General features: G+C 47.4%; 1 protein-coding gene across 2 annotated transcripts in view; it reads left to right on the plus strand.

The window, feature by feature from the left end:
• LOC105484844 (Ras association domain family member 5) overlaps positions 1-20,667 on the plus strand; it is a 79,032-nt gene that overhangs the window by 30,419 nt on the left and 27,946 nt on the right. The window contains exon 1 of one of the 2 annotated variants that reach the window (XM_011746890.3): positions 16,663-17,186. The exons of the other annotated variant lie outside the window; for it this stretch is intronic. Coding sequence (XP_011745192.1) covers positions 17,067-17,186 — 120 coding nt within the window. The 5' untranslated portion in view covers positions 16,663-17,066. Of the gene's footprint in view, positions 1-16,662; positions 17,187-20,667 lie in introns of those variants that run through there. 2 annotated transcript variants of the gene reach the window in all.

The raw sequence follows: 20,667 nt of genomic DNA on the forward strand, positions 1-20,667 counted from the left end.
CTGTATTTGCCTTGGACAGACCTGACTGCATGCTTCAGCAGAACTGGGGCAGGACCCAGCCTTCTATCAATAAAACCTGGGCCCTGCTCCAGGCCCACTCGCCTCTTCTGAAAAGCCTGTTTATGCTCATTTCCGCCTTGGCTTGCTTTTCTGTTAAATCTCAAGATGGAGCTTTCTTTCACCTTGACATCGTCACCTGGGCTGAGCTAACTTCATGTGCTAGTGCTGTTTTCTTGGGGGATTTAAGGGAGCAGGGGCTCAGGTCTGAACTCAGCTAGTTTTGGGTACATATGGCTTAGAGGGTCTCATCTCAGTGGTATTTCTCCTCTCTGATCTTTTTTCTTTTTTCCTGAGACGAAGTCTCACTCTGTTGCCTAGGCTGGAATGCAGTGGCACAATCTCAGCTCACTGCAACCTCCACCTCCTGGGTTCAAGCAATTCTGTCTAACTCAGCCTTCTGGGTAGCTGAGATTACAAGTGTGCTCCACCGTGCCTGGCTAATTTTTGTATTTTCAGTAGAGATGGGGTTTCACCATGTTAGCCAGGCTGGTCTCGAACTCCTGACCTCAAATGATCCACCCGCCTTGGCCTCCCAAAGTGCTGGGATTACAGGTATGAGCCACCACACCTGGCCCTCTCTGCTGTTTAAGGAAAAGAAAATCATTTATTTTCCTCCATCCAGAGAGAACCATTCTTTATTAACATTTTTATGTGTTCTTCCTGAACATTCATATATTTTTCAAAACATGATTGAGATTACCCTGTAAATAAGCATTTGGCCCCAACATTTTAAAAGCAACAATCCCAAGGTTCTAACTGTCTTGTCTCTGCCATACCAGAGGGAGGCAGCTGGTGAGGAAGGAGGGACAGGTGTGGAAGCGGGCAGGGATGAGCTCAGAATCCCCAGTGGCAAACTCAAAAGGTCACTGGAAACAGGCATCAGAAACCGAGGAAGGCCACTGGGAGTTGTTCTGTGGTCGTTTTGTCAACCACAGAAACGAGGGTTTCGGAGTCTCTCCTTAAAGATCTCTGAGGTCTCTGATGTCTGACTTTTCCTTGGGCACCCATGTGTGACCAAGCAAATCTCCTTCAAGTCTACCCTAGACCCCTTTTTCAGTTTAAGCCTCATTTGCTAAGGAACATCATCGCTATTGGCTAAAGACCACACTCAGTTACCCAAACAGCTGCAGTTCTTTTATTTAGGATTTTATACCCCAAAGAATTTATACTTCTGGTGGTCTTTAAGGGGCTCTTATCATGTCACCCCTGGGAGGAAAAAAGCCCTCAGTGGCTCACGATGAAGTGAGGCCTCTGATGGCTTGGTTCAGTCCTTTCGCTGCCTATGGAGAAGCTGGCCCCAAGAGAAGAAGTCTTTGTCCTTGCCCACCACTGTGGATTCTCATTATCACCCGCTGCAGCCCAGGGCAACCCCAGCAGCTCTGTCCCTTTGGCCTTGGGTGCCACTTTTCTTGGTACATGGAATGCACGGATTGCAAAAGAGAAACATAAGCACTACCCCTTCCACTGCAATCCCTTCCAGCCAGTGCTCAAGTGTTATGCCAGCAGGCCCAGAGCCCGACCCCTTCCTCCTGACCCTCCAGAGTCCCTGATATGGTTTGGATGTATGTCCCTCCAAATCTCATGTTGAAGTGTGGCGTCCAGTGTTGGAGGTGGGACTGGTGGAAGGTGTTTGGGTCATGGAGGTGGATCCCTCATGAATGGCTTGGTGCTGACCTTGCGATAATGAATGAGCTCTCGCTCTATTAGTTCACACAAGAGCTGGTTGTTTGAGACAACCCTAGCATCTCTCTCTTGCTCTCTCTCTCGAATGTGACACGCCTACTCCCGCTTCCCCTTCTACCATGAGTAAAGGCTTCCTGAGGCCTCCCCAGAAGCCAAGCAGATGCTGGTGTAATGCTTGTACAGCCTGAAGAACCCCTAGCCAAATAAGCCTTTTTTCTTTATAAATTACCCAGCCTCGGGTATTCCTATAGAGCAACGCAAAATGGACAAAGACAGTCCCTGGTCAGCAACCTCAGCAACCAGGCTCCCAGGCCCTCAGCTGCAAAGGCCAGCCCCTCCCATGGCCATTCCCAGACCACACTCAGGCACCTTCCCCACTCAGGACTCTGGCCCTGCTCATGTTCCACCTGTTGACTATTTACTTAACATTTCTCTTTAAATAGACTTTATTTTATTAAATTTAAATAAACTTGTATTAAAGGAAATTTTAAAATACCCTTGAATCACTGGTGTGATGTACTTAGGAGTTTTTTCTCAGCACACATTAAATAGACACTTATAATTTCTTTTAATATGTGTCTAAGGACTGCCTCAAATTTATTCCACAAATACTTATTAAGCCAGGCACTAGCCAGGCACAGTGGCTCACACCTTTAATGTCAGCACTTTGTGAGGCCAAGGCAGGAGGATTGCTTGAGCCCAGGAGTTTGAGACCAGCCTGGGCAACATAGAAAGGCCTTGTCTCCACTAAAAATTAAAAACATTGGCCAGGTGTGGTGGTGTGCACCTGTAGTGCCAGCTACTTGGGAGGCTGAGGTAGGAGGACAGCTTGAACCAAGGAGAAGGAGGCTGCAGTGAGCTATGATCATGCCACTGTACTCCAATCTGGGTGGCAGAGTGAGACCTTGTCTAAAAAAAAAATCCAGGCACTGTTCTAAAGTCCTTTCAGGTGTCATTTGTGGGAGACGCTGCCCTATAGAGGCCACTCTCTTTGGCCATCTGGTGCCTGGACTACCAGGGCACGGGGTCCAGGGAGTGCCTAAGGGGCAGCGTGAGCAGTGGAGAGAACTCCTGGGATGCTGAGAAGGAATTGCCAGCTATTCTTACCAATACCAAGGTGCTCTTCCAAAGGAGACGTGGATCTGGATATACTGATACAGAATTGTGCGTGAACGCAGGTCCCTCCACAGTACATATAGGACCAGGTCATTTGTATTTTGCAGGTATATATACACGTGTGTGTGTGTGTGTGTGTAAGTGCAGAACAAGGGCCTGGCAGTGCTCAGCTAACTACTGAAAGAGATTTCACCCTGGGACGGGGTGGACATTGAAAGGGGTAGAGTGAGACTCTCACCTCTTGCCCTTTGTTTCTGTGTTATTTGAATAGCCGAATGCTTTTCAGATGTTCCTAATGTCATTTTTTTTTTTTTTTGATATGGAGTCTTGCTCTGTTGCCCAAGCTGGAGTGCAGTGGGGCGATCTCTGCTCACTGCAACCTCCACCTCCCGGGTTCAAGCAATTCTCCTGCCTCAGCCTCCTGAGTAGCTGGGATTACTGGCGAGCACCACCGTGCCCAGCTAATTTTTGTATTTTAAGTAGAAACAGGGTTTCACCATGTTGGCCAGGCTGGTCGTGATCTCCTGACCTCATGATCTGCCTGCCTCGGACTCCCAGAGTGCTGGGATTACAGGTGTGAGCCACCACGCCTGGCCGTGATGTCATATTTTTAAAGGCAGTAAAGGTTTTCTTAAAACACAGACTCTTAACCTGTATGCCTGAATAGCTAGGTTCTAGTCCAGATTGTGTAGACGAAATACTTGACATATGAGCCAGGACGAGCCTCTTAGTTTCTTTGAGTCTCAGGTTTCTCCTCTGAGAAATGGGACCCTGTGAGGTTCCATCAAGAAGAGGCATGTGAAAGCGTGAGTGGACAAAAGCATGAGCATTCTAGGTGACAGTCCTGGGCCATCTCTGGTACCTCTAAGAGTCCTACTAGATTTTCTAACTTTGTTACTCCTGTGATGAAAACCCTCAGTGGCTTCCCATCGCCTTCAAAAGGAGTCTAAATCTGGATTAGCGCACACAACCCTTACGGTCTGGCTCTGCCAACTCTCCAAAACACCAGAAAGTAGGGTTATCGTCCTGGATAGAAAACCAGGACTCTCTGGCTTTGTGATCTGAGTGGACATTTTTTGCTCTAAGGCTTATAACTATCACTGAGGCCCCAAGTCACTGTTCCACCCTGTGGATGAGTCCCTGTCCCCACTCACCAAAGGGACAGATGGCTTCCAGGGTTCCAGGATAGATCAGCCCAGCCAGCCAGCATTTCAGCCCTGCAGGTCCCTGCTGCCTTTCTGCCTACACCCGCAACCCCAAACGCTGTCAAGCCTTAGCAGGGCCCCTGCTGTAATCACCCCTCAGCCCCTGCCAGTCCTCAGCCCCTGCCAATCACCCCTCAACCCAGTGGTGACTCCGCTGGCTTGGAGTTTTGTGTTTCCTGGCTCCCAGCCCTTTGCTCCCTCCTGCAGACATGCCACTGTCTGCGTTAACCCGGTCTCTACCTTTCCAGACCCTTGAGAAAAAGAAGCTCCTGTGGTCAGTCCTGCCTTGTCCCTCGGCCCAATAGCCACGTGTTGAACCTAGGATGACCACATGGGGGAGCCAGAGAGCAAGAAGAAATGCGCCTAAAGGGGCAGGTGCTGGGGGTGGGGGGAGATGTCCTTGCCTGAGGCCCCGGGTTCCCTAACACGCTTGATAGACCTACCTGCACACCTCTCAGGAGGTGCAGGGTCTTGGGTCTCTTCTGAAAGCTTCAACACATGTTAATTGAAATGTGACTGATAACAATAGTAGCTGACATTTGTTGAGGCATACCTGTGTTCTGTTTACTCATTTCATTTATTGTTGAGAGAAGTGTTGAAATCTCCAACGATAAATGTGGATTTGTCTATTTCTCTTTACAGTTAATATGCCTGTATTTTGAAGCTCCATTATTGGGTGCATAAACTTTTAGGAATTTCTTGTTTTTTTTTTTTTGTTTTTTTTTTTTTTAACAGACAGGGTCTCACTCTTTCACCCAGGCTGGAGTGTAGTGGTGCTCATTGTAACCTTGAACTCCTGGGCTCAAGTGATCCTCCAGCCTCAGCCTCCCAAGTCACTGGTACTACAGGTGTTTGCCACCATGCCTGGATATTTTTTGAATTTTTGTAGAGATGAGGTCTTGCTCTGTTGCCCAGGCTGGTCTTGAACCCCTGACCTCAAGCGATCCTCCCACCTTGGCCTCCTAAAGTGCTAGGATTACAGGCACAAGCCACCACCTGGGCTACTTTTAGGATTATTATGTCTTCTTAGTTAATTGACCTGCGTATCATTATGAAATGACCTTCTTTATCCCTGTTAACATTCTCTACTATGAAACCTACTTTGTCAGATAGTACCATAGTTACTGTAGCTTTCTTTTAATTACCATTAGCATGGCATTCCCTAATCCACCCTTTCATCTTTAGGCTATGTGTCTCTTTATATTTAAAGATCATTTCTTATAGGCAGCAAATAGTTGGATCTTGTTTTTCTTTAAACCAATCTGCTCATCTCTACCCTTTGAGTATTTAGATCATTTGCATTTAATGTGATTATTGCAGTGGCACAATCCCAGCTCACGATATAGCTAGAGTTTAGGTCTATCTTCTTACTACATTTTTTCTTTTCTTTCTTTTCTTTTTCTTTTTTTTTTTTTCTTTTTTTTTTTTTTTTTTTTTTTTTTTTTTTTTTTTTTTTTTTTGAGACAGGATCTCATTCGGTCACCCAGGATGGAGTGCAGTGACACAATCATGGCTCACCGCAGCCTCAACCTCCCCAGGCTCAGGTGATTCCCCACCTCAACCTCCTAAGGAACTGGGACTACACATGTGCCACCACGCCCGGCTGACTTTTTTGTATTCTTTTGTAGAGACGGGGTTTCGCCATGTTGCCCAGCCTGGTCTCAAGTAATCAGGGGCTCAAGTGATCCTCCCACCTCAGCCTCTCAAAGTGCTGGGCTTATGGACATGAGCTATGGAACCCAGCCAGCTATTGGTTTTCTATGAGTATTCTATCTGTTCTTCGTTTTCTTTTTCTTTTTTTTTTTCTTGCCTTCTTTTGGATTAATTGAATATACTTTATGATTGCATTTTATCCCATTTGTTGCCTACAAGCTTTAATCCTTTGTTTTGTTATTTTAGTGGTTGTCTTAGCGTTTACAGTATATAAATGGTCCTTAATTTATGGGATTACATCCCAGTAAACCCACTGAAAGTTGAAAATATCTTTTTTTTTTTTTTCTTTTTGAGACGGAGTCTGGCTCTGTTGCCCAGGCTGGAGTGCAGTGGCCGGATCTCAGCTCACTGCAAGCTCCACCTCCCGGGTTTACGCCATTCTCCTGCCTCAGCCTCCCGAGTAGCTGGGACTACAGGCGCCCGCCACCTCGCCCGGCTAGTTTTTTGTATTTTTTTAGTAGAGACGGGGTTTCACCGTGTTAGCCAGGATGGTCTCGATCTCCTGACCTCGTGATCCGCCCGTCTCGGCCTCCCAAAGTGCTGGGATTACAGGCTTGAGCCACTGCGCCCGGCCGAAAGTTGAAAATATCTTAAGCCAAAAATGCATTTAATACCCCTAACCTACCAAACATGATGGCTTACCCTAGCCTATCTTAAATGTGCTCAGAACACTTACATTAGCCTACAATTGGGCAAAATCATCTGACGCCAAACGTATTTTCTTATAAAGTGTTGAATATCTCATGTAATTTATTGGATGCTGAACTAAATTATGGTTTCTATCAAATATGCATCTCTTTAGCACCATCTTAAAGTTGAAAAATGATAAGTAGGGCCATTCTAAGGAGGGAACCATCTGTACATCTTTAGCTTATCACAGTCTACCTGTCAAATGATACTATGCCACTTCATGTATAGTATAAAACCCTGGCCAGGCACAGTGGCTTACACCTGTAATCCTAGCACTTTGGGAGGCCGAGGTAGGAGGATCACTTGAGCCCAGGAGTTCAAGACCAGCCTGGGAAACATAGTGAGACCCGGTCTCTATTTTATATGAAAAAATAATTTTAAAAAAAGAAAAGAAAAAACCAAAAATAATAGTATCCTTCCATTTCTCATCTACAGACCTTTGTACCATTCTTGTCCTGTATTTTATTTTTACGTATACTACAAGCCAGGGGTCCCAGCCCCCAGGGTCACACACGTGGCCTTTTAGAAACCAGGTCACACAGCAGGAGGTGAGCAGTTGGAGAGCAAGCCAAGCTTCATCTGTATTTACAGCCACTCCCCATGGCTCGCATTGCAGCCTGAGCTCTGCCTCCTATCATATCAGTAGCAGCATTAGATTCTCAGAGGAGCACGAAGCCTGTTGTGAACTGTGTATGTGAGGGATCTGGGTTGCGTGCTCCTTATGAGAATCTAATGCCTGATGATCTGTCACTGTCTCCCATCACCCCCAGATGGGACCATCTAGTTGCAGGAAACAAGCTCAGGGCTCCCACTGATTCTGCATGATGGTGAGTTGTATAATTATTTCATTATATATGACAATGTAATAATAATAGAAATAAAGTGCACCATAAATGTAATGTGCTTGAATCATCCGAAAACCATTCCCCACACCCCGGTCCATAGAAAAACTGTCTTCCACAAAACCAGTCCCTGGTGCCAAAAAGTTTGGGGGCCGCTGCTGTAAGCCCCTTACAATATTTTATTTAAATGGCCAATTATATTTTAAGGAGATTTAGATGATAAGAAATTGTTTATTCATTTGGTTACCATTTCTGGTACTTTTTGTTTTTTATTTTGGTAGATCCAGGTTTCCATCTGATATCATTTTCTTTCTGCCTGAAGGACTTTCTTTAACATTTCTTGTATTTGTGGGTGTACTGATGATGAGTTTTTTCAACTTTCTGTGTCTGAAAAAGTTCTAATTTCACCTTCCTTTTTGAGAGATTTTTATGGGGTAGAAATTTCTAGGTTGGCACCTTTTTTTCTTTCGTTGTTTTAAAGATGTTGCTTCACTACTTCCTCACTTGCATTATTTCTAACACTAAATTTACTGGTATCTTTATCTCTGCTCCTCTGTATATAACATATTCTTTTTTTTCTTTTTATCGCTGTGTATTAGTCTGTTTTGTGTTACTATAAAGGTATACCTGAGACTGGGCAATATATAAAGAAGAGAGGTTTATTTGACTCATGATTCTGCAGACTGTACAAGCATGGCACCAACATCTGTTTGGCTTCTGATCAGGACCTCAGGAAGCCTTTGCTTATGGCGGAAGGTGAAAGGAGAGCAGGCATGCCACATGATGAGAGAGGGAGCCAGAGAGAGAGGAGGAGGTGCCAAGCTCCTTTGAACAACCAGCTCTCACATGAAGGAACAATGCGAGATGCTCATTACCATGGGGAGAGCACCAAGACATTCATAAGGGACCTGCCCCCCTCAACCTAGACACCTCCCACTAGGCCTCCTTTAACATGAGGGGTCAGATTTCAACATGCCATTTGGAGGGGACAGATAGCCAAACTGTATCACACTGGTTTTGAGCAATTGATTATAGTATGCCTTTTGTAGTTTTCTTTATGTTTCTTGTTCTGGGGTTCATTGAGTTTGTTGGATCTGTGGATTTATAGTTTTCATCAAAATTGGAAAAATTGGGGGCATTATTTCTTCAAATATTTTTATACCCCCCCCCCACTCTGAGAGATACCACTTACATGTATATTAGATTGCTTGAATTTGTTCCACAGCTTACTGCTCTGTTCATTCAAAAAATTATCTTTTCTTTCTGAGGTTCATTTTGTTTTGTTTTGTTTTTTGTTTTGTTTTGTTTTGTTTTGAGACAGAGTCTCGCTCCGTAGCCCAAGCTGGAGTGCAATGGTGCATTCTCGGCTCACTGCAACCTCTATCTCCTGGGTCCGAGCAATTCTCCTGCCTCAGCCTCCCAAGTAGCTGGGATTACAGGTGCCCACCACCACACCCAGCTAATTTTTGTATTTTTAGTAGAGATAGGGTTTCACCATGTTGGCCAGGCTGGTCACAAACTCCTGATCTCAGGTGATCCACCCACCTTAGCCTCTCAAAGTGCTGGGATTACAGACATGAGGCACTGTGCCCGGCCTGTGCTTCATTTTGGATCATTGCTATTGCTGTGTCTTCAAGTTTGCTAATCTTTTCTTCTGCAAAGTCTAATCTGCCATTAATCCCCATCTAGTATATTTCTCATCAAAGGCATTGTAAATTTCATCTCTAGTAGTTTGATGTGGATTTTTAAAATGTATTTTCCATTTCTCTACTTAACTTTTTGAATAAATAGCATATACTTATTCAGACCTTTCTCTGGGCTCCTCACAGCCTATCCCCTTCTACCCTAGAAGCAGTGGGCTGCCTGAGACACCAGAATTAGTGTCTTTGAACAATGCTAATATCTGTGTCAGTTGTTGTCAGTAGTCGAGACAGAGTCTCACTAAGTTGCCCAGGCTGATCTCGAACTCCTGGCCTCAAATGATCCTCCCACCTTACACTCCCAAAGTCCTGGGATTACAAACATTAGCCACTACACCCAGCCCTGTGGAAATATTCCTGAGTTTTGTTCTAGGACCCAGTTAAATTATTTAGAAGCGGTTCCATCCTTTTTAAGATTTTAAGATCCTCTTTAAGATTTGTCAGGATTGGAACAGTGCTCAGTCTAGGGCTAATTACTTCCCACCGCTAAGGTAAGACTCTCTGCGTACTCTGCCCAGTGCCTAATAAATGATGAGGTTTTCAGGTATGGCTCGTAGGAACAGGCACAATTCCTGACCTCTACGAGGGCAGACACTGTTACCTGTAATCCTTTTGGGTGGTTCTTTCTCTAGCCTTGGGTCATTTCTTCCCATGCACACACTGATCAGTGGGCACCCAGGTGAATACTTTAGGGGCTTTTCTGCAGTTCTCTCTCTCTGCAGCTGTCTCCATTCAGTTACTCTGTCCTGTGAACTCGGGCTGCCTTTGTCTCCCTAGACTCTGAGCAACATCTCCTCAGCTTCAGGGGGTTTTCCAGGCTTCACCTTAGTACCCTCTCTGCACCACGCCTGGGAGTAAACTGGGAGTAAATGTAGGGATCAACTCATTTGTTTCCTGTCTCTCAGGGATTGCTATTCCTCGTTACCTGATAGCCAGTATTTTAAAAACGACTGTTTCGTAAGTTGTATCCTTTTTTTTTCTTTTTTTTGGTTGTTTTGATCAGGAGGATATATCTGAATCCTATTCCCTCACCTTTGCCAGGAGCAGAACTCCCCCAGGCACTGATCTAATACTAATTCATACTAGTTCATTTAATACCCAGCCTTACACATTGGGTAAATGCCTTGAGGGCAGGGATCCTATCTTTTGCCATTTAGTCTTCCTCATAATGCTCTGGGCCTTGCACATAGTCGGTGCTCAAGAAGTCCTTCATTTTATTCGATTTTGAAATTGGATTTGTAGAGGTTTTTGGCATTCAGAATGCTGGTTCTCCCACTCACTATGACACTAGGAAAGTACATAACCTCTCTTAGCTATTACATGGGGACACCAGTGTGGTCGCTGTGGCAACTGTATAAAAGCACTTGTAAACTCCATGGAGCATGAACCTTGTTTGTTTGCCAGTGTGTTCCCAGCACCTATCACAAGGAATATATATAATAGGACTGGCACAGAGCATAGTTTCCCTTGCCCCCATGGTGTCTGAGAGCCTTCGGCCTAGCAGGCTGCCTGCCCTCTGTAGACACATTATCCTTAAGATAGCTATGGGTGTGAACCATGCCTGCTCTCATCATCTTAAAATATGGTAACTCTCCAAAATGGGAATTTTGTGTTGTGCCCTGAGCACACGGTCACAAATCCATGTGCCCGCCCTGGTACCCAGTCCTAAGGCTGCTGACAGCCCCTTTCTGCCATCTTGGAGCAATTTTAGTGCTCCCAGCTCTAAAATCTGGCTTTCAATAGCTTAATAACTTTATGATCTAGCAACCAATTGATATTGACAGCATCTTTTGTTATTCTCTGGCCAGCAGAAATAAGAGGAGACTCATCACCTTTAGTTGACATGGCAGGAATGTCAGAAAAGTCAGAAACTAGGGTCCCACATCTAATCTTTCCTGGTAGATGTGAGGGTGGGGAGCGGAATGCATTAGACCCCACTTCATCCCTCAGTCAGTATTTCCTTAGATTCCAAACCCAGAATTTGGCACTGCTTTCTATTCTGACTCCTTCCCTTGATAAGAAACAAATGGCTGCTCCCAGGGGATTCTAGAGGTGCCAGATGCACACCAGCCCACCTACATCTGCCAAGAGAAGGAGCCAGTCCCCTGCTCCCTCCACCTTACCCTGAGCAGAACATCCTTCATCCTTACCCTGACTAGGCTATCCCATCTGGGACAGCCTTCTCCATGGCTCCTTCACAGATTCCTGCCACACTTTAGAAGCCAGAAGTGCTGGCCAAAGCTGTCAGTGATTCATCTGCACTGGACAGCCGCCCTCACAGGAGCCTCTCCAAGGCCTGTCTGACCAGCCCCAGATGGGCTGGCCCACGCCAACGTATTTCTGATTAGGCAGAATGGAAATGCTTCCCAAAAACGAGGCACCTGAAGTCCTGGCCACGTGGAGGGGCAGCGCTCTGGTGCATATTTCTCTAGAGATCCTTAAACCCTGGAGACATTTCTCTGGGCTCTTCACAGTCTATCCCCTTTTACCCTAGAAGCAGTGGGCTTCCCGAGATGACCCCCAGCTGGGCTAGGCTAGCCCTGAGGCTCTCAGGTGAGAGGCAGCAAGACCTTCCTTGCTAGATATAGCAGTGCAATAGTTGTTCACGTCTCACCCTGGTGACCATGCTGCCCGGGATGTTGGAGGATTGGCCCTGCCCAGAGAAGGGCACATCAGGGAGATGGCTGTTGATCAGAAATGTCTTTTGTCACTCTCTATTCTCACTAGGGAGGAAAAATAGAGGACAGAGCCCCTGGGCCTGACTCAGACCCTGACATGAATTCCTGAGGGTGTGGACAACTTGGGTAACTCAACTATCTTCAGTAGTTTCAGTGTCAAGGCCTATTGAAGCTGTTAGCCTGGCAGCCAATCAGAAGTGTGGTGTGGGTTAGCACCACTAAGAAAGTGACTGTAGGGTGAGTCTAACCTAAATGGTGTGCCACCACTCACCTCTTACAACAGGAAGTCATCTGGGGAGACACTGAGCTCCCTGCTGTACACAGCCATTGAATGCTGAAAAATGCTACCCTAGGGATGACTGGCAGCATGTTAAGATTCAACCCAGATAGGACATCTGGTTAAGGATGCTTCTCAGAGTCAGATGGAAGGTGTGGGAGGTATGGATGATATTGGAGAATATGTGTCAGGAAGTGGGGAAGACATAGGAGGAGGATTTTGACATCAGAGGGGAGAATAGCAAGAGCTAAGCCACAAGAGGGAAAGGTGGCTTCTGGGAATGTGAATCGAATTTTGTGCAGCTGTAATGAGACTTGCTTGACTGCACCTGGAGATGGGTGTGAACTGTTGGCTGGGTGTGCACCGTGAAGGGTCTTGAAGGACCTGCTCAAGAGTTTGGAATAGGCGCTGGGAGTTGATGGAGAAAGGACAACTGTAATGGAAAGTTACAGGGGCTCTGGGTTTGAATCTGATTCTACCATTTGTTTGCTTGGGCAAGTTTACTCTGAACCTCAGTTCATTTATCTGCAAAATGCCTTCTTGCAGGGTTCTGAGGATTAAGTGAGATAATGAAATGTGTAACTTTCATTCAGTAACTTTAGTAGACCATCTTATTCAATGTTATTCTCACTAGACTGTATATTATTAGAAGGTAGGGACTGTGTCTTATTCATGCCCAAACTCAAACATCCAGTCTAGTGCTTGCCTGAAGGAAGTGCTCAGTAAATATTTGTTAAATGAAAGAATAAGCAAGTAGAACTTGATATGTAGTAATTATTCAATAATTTTTCATTGAAATCTGAATAGAAGTTGTTATGGTACCATGATCAGATCTTCATCTCAGAAGGATAACTGTGGCAACAAAAAGGTAGGGGGTTTGGAAGAGGCAGAGATAGGAACAAGGGGAACTCTTGGAAGGCTTTGCACTAATCTTGGTTAATGGCACTGATCAAGACAGGAAATACTAAGGGAGGAAAAGAAGGAGCAGGTAGTTGACAAGGCAGGGAATAACAAACTCAATCTTGACCCTGTTGAGAGTGAAACTCCAATAGGAAGGGCTGGGTACTCAGTGAGCTGTTATAGATACCCACCTGGAGATACCTGGGAGAGAAAGAATTATGATCCCTGAGTCTGTCAGGTGTGGTTGATACCATTGGCATAGGTGAGACTTACCCCCCAGGGAGAGCAAGGGTACACGGGGGAGAAGAGAAGACCCCAGGAAGCTGAAAGGAAGATGGGGGCATAGGCAGATGGAGAAAGTGGTTCCTAACTTGTTTGTAATGAACTGTAATTTCAGGCATATTGTTATTATGTTATTATGAGAGTAATCACAGAGGTAAACCATGAGGCCGCAGAGTTTAGAGTTCAAGGACTTGGGTTCTGGAGTCAGACCCAGCGGGATTGATATTTGGCTCACCCTCAACTAGCAGTGTGGATATGTGCAAGTTACTTAACTTGCCTTAACCTCCTTTTGCTTTCTGTAAAATATAGATAATAACTGGAACTTCCTCAAAGGATTGTTGTAGGGCTTAAATGAAATTATGAACAAATTATTAGTACAGTGCCTGCACATACTAGCTAACAGTGATTTCAAAATATGTCTCAGGGGTGGAGTGGCACCTCGCCCTGGTTTTCAGCCTCTTTATATGCCACTACATCTGATCATAAGATCATAAGGTCCTATATCTGATCTCTACCCCGGCTACCCTTCAATTGGACAGTTGAGGAAACCTGATGTCCATGGTTGCTCAAGATACCGTATCAAGCTGGAGGTGGAGCTGGGACTAGAATACAAGCTCCTGTATTCTGATACAGGACTTCCAGACCTGTATCACAGCTTTTCTGGTACATGCAGAACTACAGGGTGGATCTTACAAGAGGATCTGGCCACATGACAGGATTGCATTTGAGAAAGGAAAAAAGCTTAAAATAATGTCTTTCATCATCTGACACTTTGAGTTAGGAAAGTGGCCCATTCATCATTTCAATGGGGCTTTCTGAACCCCAGCACGGTGCCATGGATTTAGGGCTCTGGCTGCTACAGCTTTAGATCCAGCCTCCTCTTCCTAAGTCCAGGGACAAGAACAGCCAGTTCCCATCCTTTGTGCAATTGCGTCTCAGGGCCTTAAACGCTCTTGCTCAGACTCTTCCATGCCCACTCCCTCTTACCCTGGCCAAGCTATCACTATTATTGATTATTCATAGGGAAGAGGTTCAGAGGTTCAGACAGGGCCATTAGATGCTGCAGGGAGTCCTGTCTTTCTTCCTTTGAGACTCTGGGGCTTCATTCTGGATTTTTTCTCCTGGAGGATGGCCAACTTTGGTAGATCATATATGATCTTTGTATATTTCTTCTAGTCCTAAAGTCCCTGCCAGCACAGTCTCTGTTTTGCTGACTTCTTATACATGGCTTTCTTCCAAACCTAGATTCACTGACAGCTGGGATAGGGTAGGGAAAGAGACATTAACTAGAAGTCAAGAGGCTTTGAAAGTAATGAGCTGTGATGGAACAAGTTACTTCCCTCAGTTGCCTTATCTATAAAATGGGCATAGTACCTGCTCTTAAGATAAAAGAGTAGCCTGGGTGAAATAATGGATGTTAAAAGGGTTTGAAAGGCTCTATTCAGATATCAGATTTTCATAATGTTTGGAATGGCAGGGAGCAGCACCCTAAAAGAACACAGTGTCCCTGAGAACTTTCCTAACCAGGTCTGGCATCTGGTGTGTTGCTTCTAAGGAGAGATTCATGCTGACTCCTGGGGTACCTTGGCTTGGTGTTTGAATAGGTTGTTACTAACTGTATTTGAAGATTGCACATTTTGGACATGCAGCATTGCCGTTGCATTGCAGTTTCCCCGCATGAATCCAAGGACACGGTGTGGCCACAGATAATCTGGGGCCTGTTTTTTTTTCTTAAGTATTAGATTCCCACTGAGCAAGGATGTTCTTTTTATGAAGAAAAGCATGTTGCTTAGCTGGTTGGACAATGCAGGTGAGCTGTTATTGATGGCCCGAGGACCACAGGAAACCACCTCTCTGGGGAAAACCCCCCAAAACAGCCTCTAAAATACCCATTTGAAAAAAAGATTGCTCCAAAGCCAGAACCTACTTTCACCCCCATTAATGTGAGATCTTCCCTTGCAAACACCCAGTAGCTCACCCCAGCCCCTGGCGCTGACTGTCTCCTCTTATCTGCCTGCCAGAGGAGACAGCTACCGGTATTGACAGTTCTCCTGCGCGGAGGGCAGCCAGCCGGCTGGGGTGCTGACTCTCAGCTCTCTTGTGTTTGTGCCTGCCAGGCACTCGCAGGCTTCTGGGAAGAAGACTGTGTGGGAGGATGAAGCCAAATTGGGCTGCAGTTTGAAACCTTCCTAAGCACTGACGGAGCTGGCTTAGGTGGGAGAGGGAGAGGCTTTCTCATGAAGGTAGCCAGAGCTTAAGATGGAGTTGGCAGCTTGGTGTCCGGGGGGCTGAGTCTAGTCCTCCACCCAGCTTATTTTCCCCAGGACGGGATTGTTTCAGAACTGTAGGAAAAGTTACACAGATTTGGAGAGAGACCTGATAACCCCTCTCACCCACTGTCCAGGGCACTCCGGGGTCCATGAGCCATCAAACTCCATGAACATGGTAGCAAAGCCAGGTCTCTGGAGGCTGTTTCCCCACCGGGACTCCAGCTCCCAGTGTATTTAAAGATGGCAAAGTGCCCACCCAAATAGCCTCATCACTGCTGAGGGCCTGTACGTGACAGTGACTGGGGGCGTAGGCAGCCGCACACACCAGGGCTGAGTCCCAGCACACATGTTCTACCTGTGTGACTCCTAGCCTTAGTTTTCTCATCTGTACACAGTCTCTGTCTCAAGGCTGTTGGAAAGAGTCAATGATAGACTGCATGTAAACACCTGCACAGAGAGTTGTTCAAACAATGGTAGCTAGAACTACTATTGATCTATTGGGGGGTTATTGTCTTAACTGCTTTGAAGGATTCAGCCTTACGTGTTCCTTTGTCCGGTCAGATGGGGAAATAGAAATGAGCCCTCCTCAATGTTAGAAATGACAAGATCTGGCCAAGACCCCGCTTTCTCAGACTATCAGGAAGACGCACAGATAATGGTATCTGGATGGTGTCTGCAGGCTCCCGTGTATCCTGAGGCTTCCTGAGGGCTAAGTTCTATGGGTGGGAAGGCAGCTTGCTCTCTAGGTTGCCATAACTCTGCATCTGATTTGCATGTGTTTGTGGTGACCCTGCACTTTCTTCTGGCATTTCCAACTGAAAATATTGCTGTTTCCCCAGGCAGGGCAGATATTGATTTTCTTCTTCTCTAACCACTCCGATTGACTCGGCTCCCCCACCCAGCGAATGGGGGAGGGAGTGGGGGGGGTGAGGAAGTGGATGTGGGAGAAGGGAGGAGGGATGATGTTGCCCTTATAGCTGGCACCTTCTACTCCGTGGAACCTGAGTCACTGGGGCTGATGAGAATGGGCTCCTTCCAGAAGCAAGTGCATGATGAAGAAAGAACAGAGGGAATGTTCCCCCTCGGGTCCATCCTGGTCCCTTCCTTCTCCGCATCCCTTACATGACCTGCGGTTCCGAGTCCACTTGCCACCGGGGGCGGGTGGCACCCAGGCGGAGGGGAGGCGGGGGAGGGGCGCAGTGACAGCCCAGCCGGCTTTGAGGAACCTTGCAGAGGAAGTGGCTTCAGAACTGCTTTGCGCGAGGGGCAGGAAAGGCGCGGGAGGCGGGGGAGGTGCGGAGATGGCGCTCTGCACCGCGGCGGAGGGAGGGCGCTGGCGCCGGGGACACAAAACCGCAGAGCCCGGACGAGTCAGGGAGTGAGGCGCGAGCCGGGCGCCCGGGGCTCTGCAGGCGCAGGCGGCGCGGGGACTGGAGCAGGTTACCCGGCCGCCCGAGCGCTCGCACCCCGCTGAAAGAAACACAGGCGGCCCGCCGGCTCTGCCTGGCCCGCTACCCGACCGGCTCGGGGCTCAGGGCTAGGGGCTAACGCCAAGCGGAGCCCGGGGAGCGGTGCCCACCTCCCTCCGCCGCATCCCGAGGCCGGCCCCCTCTGATGCACTGGCGGCCGCGTCCGGGGACTCTGGGCTAGATGACCGTGGACAGCAGCATGAGCAGTGGGTACTGCAGCCTGGACGAGGAACTGGAAGACTGCTTCTTCACTGCTAAGACCACCTTTTTCAGAAATGCGCAGAACAAACATCTTTCAAAGGTAAACCTAATAATGGAATGCAGGAGCCTTTCGTTGGGGAAAATAACCTCTGTGGTCAATCTAGAAGGAAAACCTTGCTCCCAGCAAAGGGACAAAGCCACATGTCAGGAAAGTGGCCAGGCAGTTGCTCTGAGGGCTGAGCATCCTATCTGGAGCCCTTCAGGGACCCGCGCTATTCAGTTGGTCAGTCCTCCTCACAGCGGTTGCGTCTCCAGATCTCTTCAAAATGGCTCTCTAGAATGTGGGGACTGCGCCTGGCTGGTAGATTGGCTGCAGGTTCACCTGTGCCTGAGTGCAGGGTCTCATAACCGCACCCTCTCCCCAAATCCTAGCTTAGAAGTTCTAGATGGAAACTGAATGGCACCCAATCCTTCAGCAGGAGAAACATTCATCAGTTGATAAACATAATAAACACACATTCATCAGTTGAGACTTCCGTATTTGAAGTGGCCAGAAACCACCTTAAGTCGTAATCCAGCAACTTTGCAGAAGTCCAGGGTGTTTTTAGAAGCAAACTAAAACTTCTTGCCTAGGCTGCTGTCGTGCTACCACTTTAACTTCCTGGGTCGGTTTAGGTAACCTAAAGGGGTTTGCGTGTGTTTCCTGATGGCATGATTTGTGTTTCCTAAAGGTGTCTGCCTCTAGACACCCAGCAAGCCTGGGTGCCCTGGCCATTCTCCTAGTTGGCTGCAGGCCTCGTGTCTGTCAGTATCTTGGTGGGAGTGGAGATAAAGCTGAGTTTGTTTATTTGTTTTGCTACTTAGATGAGAGGGCTCCAAGCCAGGTCCTTAGAGAGGTTACCTAGAAGGAGCTGTTTATAGACAGAAGTGAGCTGTTATATTTCACAGGTGTGTGGCAGGCTCATCATTAATTCAGCAGTGCCACATCAATTCAAATTAACCAAAACCTTCCCCAGGCCTGACTCTGGGGCCTCCTTTGTTAAGAATTCATCTTGCCTGTAGGCCCTGCCTTTCCTGGGTTCTGAAGTCAGGCAAATGCACTGTACCTTCCCACTGTGAGAAGAGGCCCAAGAACCAAAGGAGAGATTGTGATTTTACATTTGAAGGAGTCAACTAAAATAGGCCCCCGTAACTAGCACCTGTTTTCCGGGGCACCACTCATGAGGCTGGAGAGCAGGGGATGTTCCGGAGGGTGAGGGGCAAAGGGACAGGCGTCCCTTTCCCTGGCTGTAGCTGGGGCTCATGCAGAACACGGTGGCTGCAGAGGGGAGGTGTCCCACCCTCCCATGGGGTTCTTGCCTCATGGTATAAATCCCCCCATCCCCCCACAGATACTCCAGCTAGCTAGGTATTTAGACCAGTGGTTCTCAACCTTAGCTACACACTGGACTCACAGGAAGCTTTAGAAAATACTGGTCATACCTGGTTCCCATGCCAAGAGCGTCTGATTTAATTGGCCTGGGGTACAGCCTGGGCATCAGGATTTTGAAAAGCTCCCTAGGTAATTCTGACATACAGCTGAGGTTTTGAACTGTTTCTCTAGAGTGTTTTGTTGCTGCCTGGGAAGGAAATGGTTCCTGTTTTTAAACCAAAGTTTAGGTGCTGTGCCTGCCTCTCACTGCCAGCTAGGCTGCAAGCCCTCAGTTTCAGAGGGTGAGATTTTTGCATAATTAGGTGAGGAAGAGGCACTGCAAAGATGGGGTTTCTTTTACTTGGCAATGAAACAGATAGCTGTTTCTGATATTTCTTGGGAGAAATCGAAATATCGTACAAGAAAATACGCTGGGATGGGGTTGGTGCTGGGGGATGACTTGCTGCATGGCCTGAACAGCCATCTCTCTCCCTTCTTCCCCCGAGTTCTCCTTCCTCGCCTGGCTCCAGAAAATATACCTTTGGTTTGGTCCCTGCAGAAACACTTCCTGTACTTTGTGTCTTGAATCCACCTCATATCTTGAGGCCTCTGTATATCTTCCTGTGTCATTTTGCTGGAGTCTGTAAGCCCTCAGAAGACAGGAATCCCTTCTAAGAAACTCCCTTTACTGAACCCCAGACAGGGTGATCGGGGATAAATGCTTCAGGGTGGTGGGCATGGCCCCTCTTATCCTTACAGGAAGCATCTTGACTGGATATTCAGGTCAGAGACAGTGTTCCTCAGCACCAGGCTGGCCTTCAGCACAGAACACTCCAGGGAGGGGCAGGGCTGGGTGAGCAAATGCAGGGGTGGACTGAGGAGAGTGAGGCTGACTGAGCTGGGGAAGCGTCCTCCAAAGGTTTCAGTCTTTCATTCTTCTAGGTGCCTTTTTACCTTCAATAACACTTTTCCACTCTCTTTTCTCCCTTGGATCACTTCTGGAAAGGGTTTTAAAGAGCTCTGCCATATTCCGACCCCGTTCTGACCCCTTACAGTGCTTTTTTTCTTACCCAAAGAGAGATCACATCTGAGCTCCTAAGATAATTTCTTTTTCCTGTCTCCAAGGAAAGGAGTTGATGTGTTTCCCGGTCATTGAGAGACTGAGGCCCTCATTTGGGAAGGGCTGAGCTTGCTTCTATAAATTGCCTTGTCAGAACAACCTGTGTGGCTGCTCAGTCTGTGCCTGGCTGGAACAGAGCTTCAGGGAAGCCTCGCTGCTGTGTGATGCCACCACCCGAGAGTCGTCACTAGTCAGTCCCAGGAGTTCCCGAGACTCCTCTCCAATGCCCTTAGGGAAGAGGTTGGAGGGGTAGGGAAGGTCTCCCCATTTCATAGGGAGGGGGTGCCTAAATGTCAGGAGACAGCAAGGGAGATGGCGGCACCAGGCCCTGGGCCCTAGCTTGGTCTCTCCTTTCAGAAAATGGCAGTTTCCTGGGGCCACATGCCTCCTTTCAGAGGGGCCGGGGACTTGGTTTTGAGTCACACCACAGTTTTAGGAGGCTGAGGCAGTACTCTCCTGGTACTTTCCCACTTGACCAGGCACAATTAGATCTGGTTTCTCTGAGTCATGCATATCACAAATGGGGCCTGGGGGAGAGCCAGCCTATGGGCTCAGGCAGGGCAGACGTAGATGGTCTCAGTAAGACCATCATAGTTACCTCAATCTAAGGTGTTGCCTAGATGGGTAGGGGGACTTATCAGGTCACAGGACAAGGTTTTGATGGACCCAAGGTTAGAACTTACCTCTTTTGTCTCCCAGCCTAGAGAATTTTCTTCCTTAGTCCCACGAAAGACAGGGTTTGGTGATTTGTAGGACTGGTGACTGTGAAGTCAGGCCAGGCCCTCTGTCCATCCCTGATATTTGTTCATTTTTTTCCTCTCAGGGATCTAACCCTGGAAGTGGGGCCAGCTTCCATTCCCATCAAGTTCCCAAATGCCTACAGGTGGTGGCCATTTAGGGTTTTGATATCTGAGCAGGAACACGAGTGTTCTGAGCTCTCTCTGCATGTTAAACAGGCTCTGGGACCCCAGGACTCTGGCGTGGCCCAGAGCATTGGGGTGAGTGCTCTGAGGACAATACAGCTTGCTGCTTGCGGAATGTCAGAGCACT

Source organism: Macaca nemestrina, chromosome 1 (genome assembly GCF_043159975.1).
Source record: "Macaca nemestrina isolate mMacNem1 chromosome 1, mMacNem.hap1, whole genome shotgun sequence".
Lineage (NCBI taxonomy): Eukaryota > Metazoa > Chordata > Mammalia > Primates > Cercopithecidae > Macaca > Macaca nemestrina.